Here is a 17158-nt window from a genome sequence, read left to right on the forward strand (position 1 = left end):
GCCCAGCCAAACAGGACCTCTTCTTATTCATCTCAAGCTGAATGTCTTGAGTGTCTGGCATTTAATAAATCCTTAATCAACGTTGGCAGAACAAATGAATGGACAAAATTGTGGCAGTTCTTAAGTAAACCAGTAATGCAGTCGGTCAGCCAATCTGACCTAGAGTTGAGAGATTTACTTTGTAAATTTAATGTGGTTCATGGTCTCAGGAATTCAGTTTCTCCCATACAGGGTCTTCCTGCCTAGCAATAATGTGGCAAGGGAGACTAGCATAAAGTAATTTATAGAAAGATGATTAACGTATTGATTCAAGCAACAACCTCAATATAAAAGGCCTACTAAGACGATTGTAAACCAAAGTTTATTCAGTGCAAAAAGAAGAATTATAAGAAATAAATGACATGAATGAAATTCCAAAATAATTTTTTATTACAAAAACTTTTAATACAATTCAATTGTCTATTAAAACTAACATCAGGACCTTGCCACCCTACTGATTCATAAGGAGACAAATTAGAAAAGTCCAGTGGTTTCTAGGTTGACTAGAATCGTTCCTTTAGTAAAGAATCCTAGGGTTATGTGGTCTTTTCTGTTAATATCCTGACTTAGATTCTTTCTTTAGCAGCAAAGTGCAGCTAAAGGAAGGAATAAAATTCTTGGCAGGCTGCTCTATGGAGTGGAGTGAATAGCAAAGGTGGATGTAAAAGTGCAGAAGCAGCAAGTTACCACAAGAGGGCGAACTGCACAAAAGAGAGCAAGGCGGGTTAGCCGTTCAATTTCTCTAACCTTAAAGAAATAAAAATACTGTGAAAAAAAGTATTCCATGCCTTTATGTTTAGAGCCACAGCTAAACAATCCCATACAAATAAGAAACGGACTCGTATTTTACAGAGCCCCCCCGTCTCTGTCAGTGGAATGGAGGGTTTATTAAGGCCTCTTGCACTGTCCACAGAGTTCCCTTTTTGTCTACCTGCCCTAGTGGCTAATGGTTCTGGATAAACTCATTAACCCTGTAAAGTGTGAGGCGCCAGGCGGCACCTGGTGTCCTTGTTCTTGTAGGCAACTTGGTGTTGTGAGAAGGCCAAAGACCCTGGTACCAGGTCAACATGACTTCAGAGTCTGGCTGTCTCCAGTTCGGTGGATGACAGTGAGTTAACTCCCTTGGGTCTGAGTTTGCTTGTGTAGAAGGTGTGATGATTAAGTGGGCTGTATGTAGGGTGCTTCGCCTAGTGCTTGGCACATACGTGTTCAATCACTAAGGACCATTACTGTGGTTTCCTGCTTATTCTGTTGTCCATAGGCAGCTCACTCTCAGCCTGGTGATCCTAGCACAGGAGTCATCAAGATTAAAAAGTATAAACTAATTTGTTCTTTTTGTTGGTTTCACACCATCAGAAACTTGGACAATTGGAGATATTCTTTTGATAATTAAGAAAAAATGAAAGTGCTGGGGTAAGTACCATGCCGGGCATACGTAATCACAAAAACCCAGAGAGTAAAAGCCCTGAAAGTCCACGTGATGGACATTACAAAGGCAGTTATAAAAATGGAAAACATCAAGGGTAAAATAAAATCTTCAGTGCAAACACAGGTAGCATTAAGTATGATTAAAATTTGGTTGATAATCAGAGGTGTACGTGTGCCATTAGACATATGTTAACTCAGCATATCTCAAATGTTGCCTTTGCGTTAAAATACTCTGAAGGAAACTAGAAAGTACTTGTCAACAGATCATAAAATGCACAAAAAGTATTTAGAAACTGATGTGCTGCCTGAACCTAAATAACAAATGGCTTACTTGGTTTCAGTGGAAGATGAGGGTTTGCACTGTTCAAAGGACCCATACGCCAAGGGAAACTCCCCACATCCATCCTGGAGGTGATGAAAGAATTCTCCACCTCCTTTATTTTCATTTCCTCTGGGCACTGCTTAGATCCTCTGGTATCCAGATGATTGACACTTCAGGCGGATTTTATTGACACCCATGCCCAGAAGGATGAGACCAACCACGACGCCCCCAATCACCGGAAGCGCGATTGTGTAGTCAGACGAGCACTCATCCACTAAGAGAAACAACAAATACAATATAGCCGGTGAGGTTTGGTGACCACAGACCAGAAGGCAGGCTAGAATGGAAAGATATGAGCTTTGGAGTCATACGCATCCAGGCTTGACTTTCAAATCCACCATGAACTTAGCTGTGTGACCTTGGGAAAGTAATTTACCCTTGCAATTGCCTCACTTATAAAGTAACCGAGTAATATGTCAGATTGTTGGAGGATTAAATAAAATAACCTTATCTTGTCAGCAATTAATAATTATTACCCCATTTACTGAACCTAGAAAAAGTCATTCTCGGTGTGCTTTCTGCAACATGGGATGTATCTACATAAAAGAGAGCATTTGTACAACTAGATTACAGATGCTCTCTCATTTTTATTTTATTTGTTTTTTTTTTAAAGTTTTATTCAGTCTCCATAGAGACCATCAAAAATTGCCAGTGCCTACATATGGCAAGTTGTCACAGCGGGGTATTGGGCAATAATCGCACCTTAGACAAACCTCATTGACTACGATACTGCCACTGTGCAAAGCTACAGATGCTCTTTCAAAAACATGTGATGTTATTTTGTAAGACACTTTTGTCACCCCTGAGGTTTCTTGGATTATGTTTAGCTAATACTAGAAAACAGACCAAATGATTTATGAGAGTTTAAAAGTGAGAGATTGTAAACGTTTCAAAACTGTTTTTTTCTTTATTTCATTAAAGAGATGACTTAATTCATTTAAAGTGTAATTGATTGGGTTAGAGACAGATCAGTCTTGACAGGAGAAAGACAGATAAAGGGGAACTTGATGAAATACTCAGTATAATGAAGAGTTCGGGAAAAAAGAACAAATAAATGGAGAACTATATCCATATCTCATTTATGGATAGCTAAAAAGATACGTGCATGAGGTCCTTTATGAACCAACACTGAAATTATGTTCTGAATCAAGGACATTATTAACTCAGCTCTGTGTGCATTAGATCCAAGAAAAAAAGGATCAGAATAAGTCAGAGGAGAGGTAATGGAAAACAGATTCCAGGAATAAGAAAATTTATGCAAGAAAGAAATGCTTGGCAGAGGACAATATGTATGTAACTATAATAATGTATACCTTACTGATCTAACCAAAAAATGCCAGTATAATCACAAATCTTTATCTGCCATAGCAGAAAGTCTAAAACTAAGTTAAGAAATATCAGGCCAGATGCTGTAGGCTCAGTGGTTACAGTGCTGGCCACATACACCGGGGCTGGTGGGTTTGAACCCTGCCCAGGCCAGCTAAACACCAATGACAACTGCAACAACAAAAATGGCCGGGCGTTGTGGCGGGTGCCTGTAGTCCCAGCTACTAGGGAGGCTGAGGCAAGACAATCGCTTAAACCCAAGAATTTGAGGTTGCTGTGAACTGTGACACCACAGCATTCTACCAAGGGTGACATACTGATACTCTCTGTCTTGAAAAAGAAAAGAAATATCATAATTTGCTTTTTTATATTTTAGAGTTATGGATCTAGCCATCAGAAGAAATTGTTAAACTTAGTTAAAAGTATTTTGTCTCTCAGGGGCAAGGCAGGGAAATATTGCTTTTCATGATAAGCAACTTTGGGAGTATACAATACTTCTATTATTTACATATGTTATAGTTCTTAAATAAAAAAGAATTTGGACAAGCAAAGAAATTAATATGCATTGAAAAAAATGCAAACAAGTTAAAGCAAAATGTGAAGCATAACTATTGACCCAGCAATTCCAAATTTAGGAATTTTTATTAAAGATATACATACAACTATACAAAGATATATTACAGTAATCTTCATTTTATGAGAGACAAGTTAAATAGCCACCCAAAACTTAAAGTTATAGTCATATAATAGAATATAACATAGCCATTTGAAAAAATGCTTTTCAGATTGGGTGCCCATAGTTCAGTGGTTAGGGTGCCGGCCACATGCTCCGGGGCTGGTGGCTTTGAACCTGGCCTGGGCCTGCTAAACAAACAAAATAGCCGGGTGTTGTGGCGAGTGCCTGTAGTCCCATCTACTAGGGAGACTGAGGCAAGAGAATCACTTGAGCCTGAGAGCTTGAGGTTGCTGTGAGCTATGACACCATGGCACTCTACTGAAGGTGACAAAGTGAGACTCTGTCTCAATTAAAAAAAAATGCTTTTCAATGTCTTATGTGGAAACTAAAGATAAATAAATAAAAAGAAAGAAAAAAGAGAAAATAGATCGTGGTAGGTATCAATGTTTCCTAAGACCTGTGAAGTGTCACCTAAACTCAAGCAAACGTGTTTGAGTGGCAGGTGACAGATGCAGCAACAACAGGGAGAAGGAGGAGGGACGTGGAGGTCAACTGTGACTGTCAGCATAGTTTTGTACACTATGAAGTTACTTAATTTAACATTATTTAAATAGTTTAAAAATGCAGATGAAGAAGAAGTAAGAAGAATTATCTCATCACCACATCTCTACTATGAATCAGCCTGGCAGGCACCTGCGTCCTCTGCAAACATACGCATGTTTGTATACTCACGTGCATGCTTAGTGAAAAAATCAGTCTACTTTTAATAAGTGATCTATGCTCATTATAAATAATTAAAATAATCAAGAAAAGCACAAGTTAAAAAGCAAAACCCAATCACCCCCAAACCAGAAACCTAGAAATTGTTAGTGCTAACGTGGGCAAACATGATCTCAGGCATCTTCTTTATACAGATAAATGGAAGTATTTTCTTATTAAGATGTGATCATACAAGTGCTATTTTATTAAAGTTGTTAATTTCAGTTTTACTAGGAGAAAAACCACACACTGAGAACTTTCACGTCCACCCTTGTCCCCTCCTCTGAGTCCCCCCATCCCCATCAGAGAACTACTTATGTATTTCGGATGTTTATTTATGCAGATAGAAACACAAATGAACATTTTAAAATTTCCTTCTCTCACTATTATGCATTATGCACGCACTTTTCATATCTTATGCACACACACACACACGGCATCCCCATTCTTTCTGTAGCTGTATCATACTCCGTTGTCGGATGTCTCATAGTGTTTTATTCTGATCCTGATTGATGGATGCTTGGTTTGTTCTCAATTTTTTGCTATTAAAAATAATGCTATGATGAATAACCATGTAAAAATATCATTTTATGCATAAGAAGGTATGTGTTTCCAAATCGATCATTGTTCAGTATTTTTATATTTAAATGAGTAAAACATTCACTAGTATCAGTCTTTTTATTTTATTTATTTTTACTGTGATTTGTCTACCCCTGAAGGCTGTTTGCTTATTTCCTTGTTTATTTTGTGGCTTATCGCCTATCTCATTAAATGACATTGCCAAGCAATATTTTTAATAAGGACTTAGTGGTCCTGTGTCTTTTGAATTATTTCCTGGTTGAGAATATCTGCCTATTGTCTTTATCCTTAAATAATATTTCGGGGTTAGATTTTCTTTCCCCTAGGACATTATAGACCTGTAGACATCCTAGTCCAAAGTTTTTGTCTTTAGATGTTATTGCAAAGAAATCTGAAGTGACCTTTCACCTTCTCACTTTATAGGTGGTTTTCTTTCTTCTTCTTTTTTTTTCATAAAGGCTTAAAAAGTTATTTGTATTTGAAATTCTATAGCTTACTTTAGCTATATCTCAGTGTTAAACTTTCTATATTAATTATTTTCTGGGATACACTGTGCTTTTGCGACCCCAGCTTCAATTGTGTATCTTCAGCAAATTCCCTTAATTCTTTAGCTCTGCACCACTTATCCTTAAGTTGGATGGTCTGAGTAGCTTCTATCTCTTGTTTCCCTGTAATGCTTTAATCATTACAGTTTATCTGTATTTACTATGATTATTTCTGTCTCAAAATAATGTAATTGCAGCTCAATCTTTCATGCATCTCACGGCTATTCCATAGGATGTGATGGTGTTGAAACCAATGCCGCCAATACCTTGACCTTGGATTTCTAGCCTCCAGTGCTATGAGGAAATATATATATTTCTATCGCTTATAGCATCTGGTCTGTGGTACTTAGGTATGACAGACTTAGCAAATAAATACACCTTCCCTCCTTATATTAATTTTATTCTGTGGTATTTTTATTTTTCTGTATTTTTGCATAGGAGCCTTGGAATTTGTTCTCATTTTGCTCATTTGGGCATATCAGTCCAGAAATTCCAGTTCCTGTGTTACCACTGGGGTAAATTATCGTCTTTCTTAGTTATATCTGAGATCAGTTACTGCTTCCTTTTGGGCTAGATATTGGCATTCTATCTTCTTTTGTAGCCTGGGAATGAGCTATAGCCTGGGGGATCCACCGATCCCAGCGTTCATGCTTCCTAGTCTTCCTGGGAACCACTTTTCTTTCCCTCCAGACATAGTAATGGACGTAAGAGTGAATAGGATTTTTTTCTGTCATCATAGGCTTCTTAGGGTGGATGTGTGTTGTGGAGTGGGGGCACTGGCCAGGAGCCCGGCTCTGCTGCCCTCTGCTCTCCTTCACGGAGCACCATGAGGAAATCACAGAGCCAAGCATTATCTACGGCCATTCCCATGGAACCTTTGCGGTTACCGGAGTGTTAATTTAAATTAATTTTAAAGATAGCTGGTGTTGGTAGTGGGGGGAGTGAGTAGCAGAAGTCCGAGCAGTAGCTACCACCCAAAAGAACTCTTTGAAGAAGGTAGGAGGGGAAATTAAATTTAGGTGAACCATGATATTCCTCTGCTCTTGACTTTACATTCTGCTGCTTCTTTCCAACTCTAATAGGAGAAATTTCCACACACTAGAAGATGAACTATAAGTTAGTTGTTCTGTGGGATGGTTAATAGCCCAGTGAATAAAAACCTTTTCCAGTGCTTTTAACACCTGGGGACACCTGGGAGTCTGAGCAGGGGCCTAACTGAGGGTGGAGGGGGAAGGAGGTGGCAGCTCTCCAAAGCCAAGCACTTGCTGTTAGGATTGAATCCCTTTAGGGAACACCAGGTCCTCACAACCCACATTTTCATCAACATCTCCTGACCGGCATTTCCTGACAGTCTGGGGGCTCTTAATGCTCTCTTAAAGCTGCCAAGAGCCCTTCCCACCCACTCACTTCTAAACTGGAGGGTGAGCCAGCACATTGTCTAGACAAGCAGTCGCTATGGAGCTGTTGCCAAATTTCATAAGCTTCATGTTAAAAATAATGAATGGCACCTCTGGAAAATGTAGACAAAGAGAGCTTTCTGTCACTAAAATCCGTTGAGAACATTTGAAAGTCTAAGGATCTACCTTTTCTCTGAACTCAAAACCCAAATTCTCAGGTTTAAACTATCAATGTCATAGAAAACCATGAATAACATTCTAACCCATGTTTGTTTTTTTGTTTTTTTTTTTTGAGACAGAGCCTCAAGCTGTCCCCCTGGGTAGAGTGCCGTGGCATTACAGCTCACAGCAACCTCCAACTCCTGGGCTCAAGCGAGTCTCCTGCCTCCGCCTCCCAAGTAGCTGGGACCACAGGCGCCCGCCACAATGCCCGGCTATTTTTTTTTGGTTGCAGCCGTCATTGTTGTTTGGCGGGTCCGGGCTGGGGATTCGAACCCGCCACCTTAGGTGTACGTGGCTGGCGCCTTAGCCGGTTGAGCTATAGGCGCCGAGCCCCCATGTTTTAATAGAATTTTTTCCTCTAGGTATTTATTGGTTGATGATTTTGTTATGAATACTTGCAGAAAAGGTCAGAGGCTCATCACGTACGCACATCTGCCTTGCCACGCTTGCCATCTCTGGTTGTTTTAATGCTCTGCTTACCTCCCCTCCTACAAAGGCCCAAATTAACACATGTATAAAGATAGACTGGCACCAAAGAAAAAGAGACAAATCAGAAAAAAGTGTCCAGAAGGCAGACAACAAATGAGTTGAAGGAATTGAGAAGTAACATTTATTAAGCCTTTATGTCTGCTGAGATCTTTGGTATGAGCTTTACATGAAGAAAGTGAAATGTCAGACAGTTTAAATTTATTTTTTACTATTAATACATTACAATAGTGTGGACTATATAGTTTTTTAAATAATAGTATACTAAGACCATTTATAATTTAAGTAGATCAGAAATTGGGTAAAATCTAGGAGTTTAAAACTTTGCAATCGATTTTGAAATGCATTTCTTTAATATTTTTTCAAAAACTAAAAATTGAGACCCTTAAAAATGGATAAGAAAATCATTGCATCAGGCGGCGCCTGTAGCTCAAAGGAGTAGGGCACCGGCCCCATATGCCAAAAGTGGTGGGTTCAAACCCAGCCCCGGCCCAAAACTGGAAAGAAAAAGAAAATCATTGCAGTCTGAAAATGCATTCCCACAAGTCTCTTTTTGGGTTTTTTCTTTTTCCTTTGTACAATCATACTGCTCTGACATAATCAGAGTCAGGTTCTGACTCTCAAGCCACAGAAAGCCCCGGAGCCGTGTCTCTATACTGCCCCCTGGTTTTCCATCAAAGCCAGCGCCAGTGTACCCAGGTGTGGCAAATAGTGGCAAAGCTCATCTGACCGGGCCTCCCCAAGGCAGCAGGAGGGAAGAGGGGTGGAGAGTACCCTTTCCTGGCCCTCTGGTGGAAACCCAGTTTTCAGAGCAGCTTGAGTGAGGGTGGGACAGGCACGAGAGAGGTAATCCTTTCACCAGAATGAATGTGAAGCCAGAGTTCCCATGGCCTTAAACTCACATATTTTGAAGAAAGTGGGTTTTATATGTGTTCGTACCCTCTACTGGGCCTCTTTCTGGCCACCAGACATGCGGTTAGCAATACGACAAGCAGTCCTGTGATACTCAGGCCCATGGCCACAGGGATTTCTCTCCTGTTTCTGTCACTGAAGCATTCATCCGCTGTAACTGAAGTCAGAGTGACAGGTGTTACGTGCTGGCCACAGTTGCTGGGAATGACACTACCCCGGTCTGCCTGTTTCACGGAGAAGGAAACTGAGGGAGAGACTGAGCTGCTGGGCCTCCCCCTGCTGCCTCGAGCACCGGGGAGAGAACATGTTAATACAGCTGGGCTGAAACTTGGAGTGCTGGTGATTACTCCAGGAGTTGATGAAACAGTGGATCCTCAGCCTGCGCCCAAGAAATTATAATTCAGTGGGTCTGATGCCTGGGGGATTCTGAGGCTGCTGGGGGCAGATCCCACTTTAAGAAACACTGGTTTGTAGAGGATCATAATCAGAGTCTGGTTCTGACTCTCAAGCCACAGAAAGTCCCAGAGCCATATTCTCCAACTCCAGAAACATGGTTCTGCACAAAATTACAGAGTCAGAACTTTCTATTCAAATTTCCTAAAGGGGTGGCTCAGATGACAAAATCAAGGGCAAAAAGAAAGGATAGCAAGAAACCAAAACTGTTGCAGGCTTCAGAAATTCAGGGGGGGTGAGAACATGAGAGTGAGGAGTCCACTGCGGGACGGCCATTCTCCTCGTGAGGCTCCGCTGTGCACCTTGGAGTCCCCCACAGTGCTTTGAGCCTCTGTTTAAATGCCACCCATTGGTTTTGGTTTCTTGAAGCCTCCCTCTCACCACTAGAGCTATGTTGGTCCTGCTCTCCTCTGCACCCCATGGTCCTTTGCCCATACAGGCAGTCCCCACGTTACAAACATCCAACTTACATGCAACTCACTCTTATAAATGAGGCTAAGGAAAATGTACCTGTTCCAAATTACATGCAAATTCAACCCAAGAACAAACCTGCAGAACCTATCACAGTAACCCAGGGATTGCCTGTATGTCTTTTTTTTTTTTTTTGAGACAGTGTCTTACTTTGTCGCCCTCAGTAGAGTACTGTGGCATCATAGCTCACAGCAACCTCAAATTCTTGGGCTCAAGGGATCTTCTTGCCTCAGTCTCCTAAGTAGCTGGGCGTACAGGCATGTGCCACAATGCCTGGCTACTTTTTTAGCCAGGGTCTTGCTTTTGCTAAGGCTGGTCTTGAACATGTGAACTCAAACAATCCACCCACCTTGGCCTCCCAGAATGCTGGGATTATAGGCGTGAGTCACCATGCCTGGCCCTGCCTATATGTCTTTTAAAGACCGTATTGTAGGTTATGTGCTCCTTTTCCCCCTTTTCTCTTATTCTCTGGTGGAAAATATTATTTACTGAAGGTCATACATCTTCACATTTGAGCATCTTTAGTGAAATTTGAAGTACAAAGGCTAGGAAAATGGAGTTGAGCTGAAACAATGACAGTGCTTCACCTCCAACTCATTGAAATGAACAAGAGAGACCTTTGGGAAGTAGAGCTGACAGGGCTTTGAGACCATTTGCATGAGAAGGTGATGGGGAGAGAAGTGTGATGGGGAATTCTGAAGTCTGTTGTTGGATATTGGAACTATCCAATAAATGGTGATATTAGAAAAAAATGTGAAGAAGAGAGATTTTTCTATCTCTTCTAGGTGTGTGCAGCAGGAAGGTTGTCTTTTTTTTTTTTCTGTCCTGTGGCATCATAGTTCACAGCAACCTCAAACTCTTTAGCTCAAGAGATCCTCTTGCCTCAGTCTCCTGAGTATCTGGGACTACAGGCACCTGCCACAACACCCGGCTATTTTTTAGAGACAGGGTTTTGCTCTTGCTCAGGCTGATCTCAAACTCCTGAGCTCAAGCAATCCTGCCTCGGCCACCCCGAGTGCTAGAATTACAGGTGTGACCCACCATGGCCAGCCTGAAATCTTAAATTTTAGATACCACACATAATCAGATTCTTTAAGTGTTCTCCAAACATACCTGAAGTGTGCTCCAAGTATACCTGAGTTTACCAATGCTTAACAGCATGAAATTGCTAATGGTATGTTCTGATTTTCTGCTTGAGTGTGTCTATGTTTGAATGAGTGAAAATACAGAGGGTGCCAAAAAAAGTAGACACATTTTAAGAAAGGAAAAACTGGTATTAAAATTATAATGTTCAATACACACTAATAAGAAAAAATGTATACAAATCACGTTTGAGCACCTCTTGTAACTGCAGAAATCAAACATACCTCGAGTATTACAATTTTAGTACAGATTTTCCTTTCTTAAAATGTGTATATATATATTTTTGGTACCTTCAGTTTATACTTGTAATATTCAAGTCACGTCTGACTTCTGCAATTACCGGAGATACAAGACACAATATAAAGATAATAAACATAATCGGTGTATGTTACTATAATTTTAATAGTTTTTTTCCTTAAAAATGTGTATGTCTTTTTTGGACACCTTCTGGGTGTGTTTCAGTGCAGCAGAAACACTCCTTCTGCAGGAGGGCTGTGGGCAAGAGTGAGTTAAGTGTCAGATTTTGAGGTGGGAGGCAGGGTGGCCAGAGAAACCTGCCCTGAGAGCAGTGTGGTCTCGCTGTTCTAAGAAGCTCTTGTGATTCCTGCTCCTTTGGTGGTTTCCAACAGAAAATGCCTTGTAATGACCCTGGGTCTCTGAAGTTTGTGATCAAACCCTGAACTTACCATTTCCAAAGCGGTCGTCTTCAAAATCAAAGGCTTGAAGTTGGACATTCATCGTTTGCAGCTGGAACTGGGCTGACAGCTGGAGGCTCTGCTCGCTCACACACCTGAAGGAATGTCCAAGCACCGTCTCAAACATCACCATCCCGCTCTTCAGTCCACGGTAAATTATCTCTGGAAAGAAAAGATGAAGTCTTCACATACACCCACTGAGCTCCGCTGGGGCTGGGTTGCCCACGTGCATCAAGTGGCCAGTCCAGGCATTCCGCCACCTCCCCTCCTGAAAGAACACCCTGGGGCTGTTTCTGGGCTCTGAAAAACGCCAAAATGAGAACTTTTGAGGATGTTTCCTTTGGTTATTTTATTTTATTTATTTTTCTGCTGCTTTTAAAACATAACATTTTTTGCTTAGATGGTTCGAACGGCTTTCTTTTCATTCTGAATTTGGAAGTTCTGTACAACTGAATACAAAGAGGAATAAAATGTATCCAAGTCCTTTGTTTATTTTATTTTATTTGTTTTTTTGAGACAGAGTCTCATTTTGTCACCCTTGATAGAGTGCCCTGGCGTCACAGCTCACAACAACCTCTAGCTCTTGGGCTTAAGTGACCATCTTGCCTCAGCCTCCCAAGTAGCTGGGACTACAGGCGCCCGCCACCACGCCCGGCTGTTTTGTTGTTGCAGGTGTCAGTGCTGTTTTAGCTGACTGGAGCCAGGTTCGAACCAGCCACCCTCGGTATATGGGGCCAGCGCTCTACTTACTGAGCCAAGGTGCCGCCCTCCTTTGTTTATTTTAAATCAGTGGGGACAGAGTAGGTGGGGAACGTTGGCAATGGTTGGATGCTGCCTGTGGGTGCCATAACATTTCAGAACTAAGAGAGATACTATTGCTTTCTGAGCCTCTCTAAGTTACAAGAGCCCGTAATGAATCAGAGAGAGACACACAAAGTCAGCAGACGGGGTGTTTGCGTAGCACTGGACTGAATGGCTCGAAGTAGCAGAAGAAAGAGCCCTTAAGGAGGGTTATGGCATCATCTGCGGAAACACAGGAAAGGGCCTCTCTCTCCTCAATATTCTACTTACATTTAACCAACAATCATTAACAGAATCTTTTGAACATTATCAATACAATGTAGCTAATATTTCAAGTGGACATTACTGCATGCTTTCATTTCCTGGCAAATTTCTTTTGTTTAAGTTCCTTTATTAATAAAATGTTATTTTAGCCCGTCAAAAGCTAGAACTTCAAGAAGGAGAAAACAGACATGAAAATGGCTAGTTCAGTTCCTGGCACAGAGGATATGCTCCGTAAAGGTTGTTACCAAGTCCGGGCTTTCTGGGCAGACACCGGAGGCCTCGCAGAGACTTGTTGGACTTGACTGGGAACTTAAACATCTCTCGTTGTGAACAGTGTGGGAGTTCTGAGAACATGTGTCCCTGCAGGGGACTCTTACAGCAACCAAAGGAAACCTTTAGACCCGTGAATTTGATATATCACTTCCCTTCCCCCAAGCCCTCCAATGGCATCCTCTCACACTTTATGATCAAGACCACAGGCCTCCCCTTGCCTTGCCCACAGGCCCTATGTGCTCTGGCCTAGTACCCAGACCTTCTCTGCTATTTGTCCCTCCCCACGGTACCTTGGCACTGTGCAGGTCCTTGAACACACTAGCAAGCCAGCTCCTTAGGGCTTCTGCTGTCCCTGCCATTTGGAAGAGCTTCCCCAGGCCCAGACACCTCCAAATAGTAGGATTTCTCTGTTCAGGCCTCCGCTCTGCAGAGAGGTGGTCCTCTTCTGAAGACTTTCCTAAGGCTCTGCCTGAAACAGTTTCCCACTCCTCCCCACGTTCCCTATTGTGTTTGCTCACAGAACTCATCTCTACTTGACAGTGCACAGTACAGTAGTTCCGCTTTAGCCTCGGGGGGTAGGTTCCAAGACCCCCAGTGGATGTGGATAGTACTGAACTCTCTCTCCCATTCTGTGTGTGTATAAACATATACAGACGTACACGTATACATATTACGTATATACATGTGTATACACACAGATGTGTGTATATGTATAAGGTTTTTTCCTATACTTACATACCTATGATAAAGTTTAATTTGTGAATTAGGCATAGTAAGAGATTAACAACTAGTGATAAAATAGAACAATTATAACTACTGGACTCACCTATTTTCAGACAGTGGTTAACCACAAAAAGTGAGACTGCAGGGGGATGACTGTGTTATAATTTCACGTTTTTGGTCCTCTCCCCCTTCTAGAGTGTAAGCATCATGAGGGCAGGAATTATTAGTTTGGAAAATTTATGGATCCCCAGTGCCTAACATAGGGTGTGGCACCTAGCAGGCACTAACTACATCTTAGGAGAATAAACGCATGATTCCAAGAATATGGAATAAATTCACTATCAATGGCAAGTCTGGCAAGTCTATCAAAAAGTCCCTGAACTCTTTTCGTGTTGCTGATAATGATCTAACGTAGTCTAATTTCCTCTCTAAATAGCAGGGTAAGCAAAAACACACGAAGGAGCAACACATTCCCCCCGAGTTATAATGCTGGCTACTGTCTCAGTCTGTTTCCTAAAAGCAACAAAGATTAGTAGATTGAATAGGATGAAAAACAAGCCAGTCAGAAACAGTGTCATCTCTTGTACAACAGCCATTCTTTAAGTACCTACCTGGATTTGAGACAGTCAAACTGGCCCCCACTTCGTTGATGTAATAGGATTTTTCATCCTGTAAAACAACAGTGTGTTAACCTTTCAGTAATCTCATTCTTATGTTTATGATCCTAGGTTACAAATTTGGTTTAGGCAAGATTTCTGCTATTAAAACTTTGATGTGGGGTATTTGAAGTATATTGGTACTGGGTCATAATTGCATATGGAAATTTCAAAAATGAAGAAAAAAGAGAAATACACCGCACAATAAATAAATAATAAGTAAAAGTTTACCCCTGGCCTCAAATTTCTCTATTGTATACTTTTGCTAGAGCCTGAAATTCAAATTCTGTGGATACAATTTGAGTCTCTTCAATTTCTCCCATTAAAATGTAAGTACAGGCTCAGTGCCTGTAGGTCAGAGGCTAGGGTGCCATTGGAGCTGGAGAGTTTGAACCCAGCCCAGGCCTGCCAAACAACAATGACAGCTACAACTGGAAAAAAAAAATTGCCAGGCGTTGTGGTGGGTGCCTGTAGTCCCAGCTACTTGGAAGACTGAGGCAAGAGAATCACTTAAGCCCAGGAGTTTGAGGTTGCTGTGAGCTGTGATGCCATAGTACTCTACTGATGGCAACATAGTGACACTCTGTCTCAAAATAAATAAATAAATAAAATGAAATAAAACATAAGTACACTGGAAGGTGGAGGGACTGGGGGGGACACAGGGTAAGCTTCTACTAGTAATTGATATCTAAGGGTAGGGATTCTTATTCTGACCACTCATCCTTAAGGATACCAAGGGGCAAACTTCATGGGGTTCATAAACCCTGTAGGAAAAATAATGTGTTTCAGGTTCCCAGGTGGGATGTACATCGCTGTAAACAGATTAATAGGTTTGTGTTTCCAAAATGGTTAAATGGGGCCACAAGGAAGGATTCTGGGAAGAAGCGGCTTACCTTGGACTCACTGGGTGTTCTCTAGAAGAGGCCCCCAGGGCAGCTGTATTTCAAACACAAAACAATGCCCCCACATTTTATCTGGGGATTTTCCTTTTAGAAAAACAAAACAAACTATAAAACAGCCCTATAACTTTCTGGAAGACCAAGGGTATGAAACAGTCAAGGGATGTGTACTGGGGTATGGGCAGCTAAGTTGAAAGGGGTGGTTTTTGTTTTTTAACATAGGTGATTTGCTGTGTTCTCAATTTTAAATACTGATTATAAAACGACATACAAATAAGAAGTGGAGAGCAGCCAAAATCAGAATCTAAAACTGAATTGTTTTAGAAGTTTCAAGTCTTGGGTGGTGCCTGTGGCTCAAAGGAGTAGGGCACCAGCCCCATATGCTGGAGGTGTAGGTTTAAAGCCAGCCCCAGCCAAAAAAAAAAAAAAAAAAAAGAAGTTTCAAGTCTAGCCATTAGAGAAATTTAACAATACTCATCTTGGGCACATTATAGTTCATTTGTATATCATTAGTGAATTAAAGGAAGATTCATTAAAAACTATCTCATAAGGTCACTGACACTGATATGCTGAACTCGAGATCCCACACCTCATTGAATAGCACCTACCGCCCACTGGCTTCTTACCTGTGCCAGACCCCTGCGTGCCACTGCCTTTTTGCCCCACAAAGAGGACCCATTGAAGGGTGTTAACTAGGAAAGTGACGTGAGCACAGCTTTGCTTTTGGAAATTGCTGAGATTGCATGAGGTTGCTTTAAGGAGCAGCAGGAGAACAGGATGAGCCCAGCTCTGAGCCTCCTGGAAGGCCTTCTGGAAACTTCCCTTCGCTTTGGCAACTCTCTGAGCTGTCCACACCTAGGGAAAGGGGACTAGGAATTTCACAGATTGCCAAATTCACGCTTTCACCTACATTGCCTCATTTGTTCCTTATAACAACCCTGTGAGACAGAAAAAAATATCAGCCCATTTTACAGTTGAGAACCAAGAGGCTCAGAGGAGCTGGGCATCTGCCTCAGATGCACATAGTTTATGGATGAGACAAAGCAAGATCTGCTCTATCTTCTCCTCCACAGGATGTGTGGGTGCAGAACAGAAAGTAGTGATGTGAGATTGTTCTTTCACATTCCCTGAAGCGGCAGTAACTGGTGCCCCTAACTGTCTCTGGGAGGCAAGACCTGCCATATGATGAATTTTTGGAGCTTAGCACAAAGTGAAAAATGCAGGGCCTCCTGTTCAAAAGTCATTAAGAATTCCAGGAGGCCATAGAACATAGTAAGCCGAGCAGGAGCCCTTGTCAATGTACAGGTCAGACACCCGGAGCCAGCCCCGACGGGAAGGGCCACTGTGGTTCTGCAGGAGTCTGAGCTTCACAGGGCTAACCCTCCAACTGAGGCCCTCCATGGCAGTGCTCACATGCACCGCTGAGTTCTTGATGTACAGGGCAGACTCTGGACTCCCCACTCAGGTTACTTTTCCTTTGGGCTGGGTCCAAATCAGCCAGATGTGGCCCAGGGCTGAGCTGAGGTCTAGCTGAGGCTGGTAGTCATGGGTGTTCAGGACGCAGACTCTGTCCTCAGCCTGAGTTGGGCCTTTGCAGCTCAGCATCGCTGTGGCTAAATCGAGAAACCTACACTCTGGACTAACAAAAGGGAGTCAAAGAGGCAGCTTCTTCACGGCGGCTGATGTACTTTCTGGCAACTAGGCCCAGAGTTCTCTGCAAAATGTAGATTTACTCCTTCATTGATTCATTGGTTCATCAAACATTTGCTAAAGGTGTATTATGTACAAAATCAGGATTGGATGCTAGAGACAGAAATGTGAATGAGCCGTGTACTTTGCGGGGGGGGGGGATGGAAAAGTGACAAGTGCAATGACAAAGGTTGGAGGACAACAAACTCAGGGAACAAAGAGGAGAAGGCTCTCATTTTACCTGGTTGACAGTGGAGGTGGGGAGGTGGCACATCATGGGGTGATGTCAATTTGGGTTTTTTTTCTTTCTTTCTTTCTTTCTTTTTTTTTTTTTTTTTTT

General features: G+C 41.9%; 1 protein-coding gene and 1 pseudogene across 1 annotated transcript in view; both read right to left on the reverse strand.

The window, feature by feature from the left end:
• Window positions 1-1929: 1929 nt before the first annotated feature.
• Window positions 1930-17158, reverse strand: part of LAMP3 (lysosomal associated membrane protein 3) — a 32277-nt gene continuing 17048 nt past the window's right edge. The window contains exons 4-6 of the mRNA XM_003800095.1: window positions 14186-14243; window positions 11505-11675; window positions 1930-2063 (exon numbers count right to left, since the gene is read on the reverse strand). Coding sequence (XP_003800143.1) covers window positions 1930-2063; window positions 11505-11675; window positions 14186-14243 — 363 coding nt within the window. The remainder of the gene's footprint in view (window positions 2064-11504; window positions 11676-14185; window positions 14244-17158) is intronic.
• LOC111728542 lies at window positions 2473-2596 on the reverse strand (annotated as a pseudogene).

Source organism: Otolemur garnettii, unplaced genomic scaffold (assembly GCF_000181295.1).
Source record: "Otolemur garnettii isolate 467f Iridium unplaced genomic scaffold, OtoGar3 scaffold00166, whole genome shotgun sequence".
In the NCBI taxonomy this organism is placed as follows: domain Eukaryota; kingdom Metazoa; phylum Chordata; class Mammalia; order Primates; family Galagidae; genus Otolemur; species Otolemur garnettii.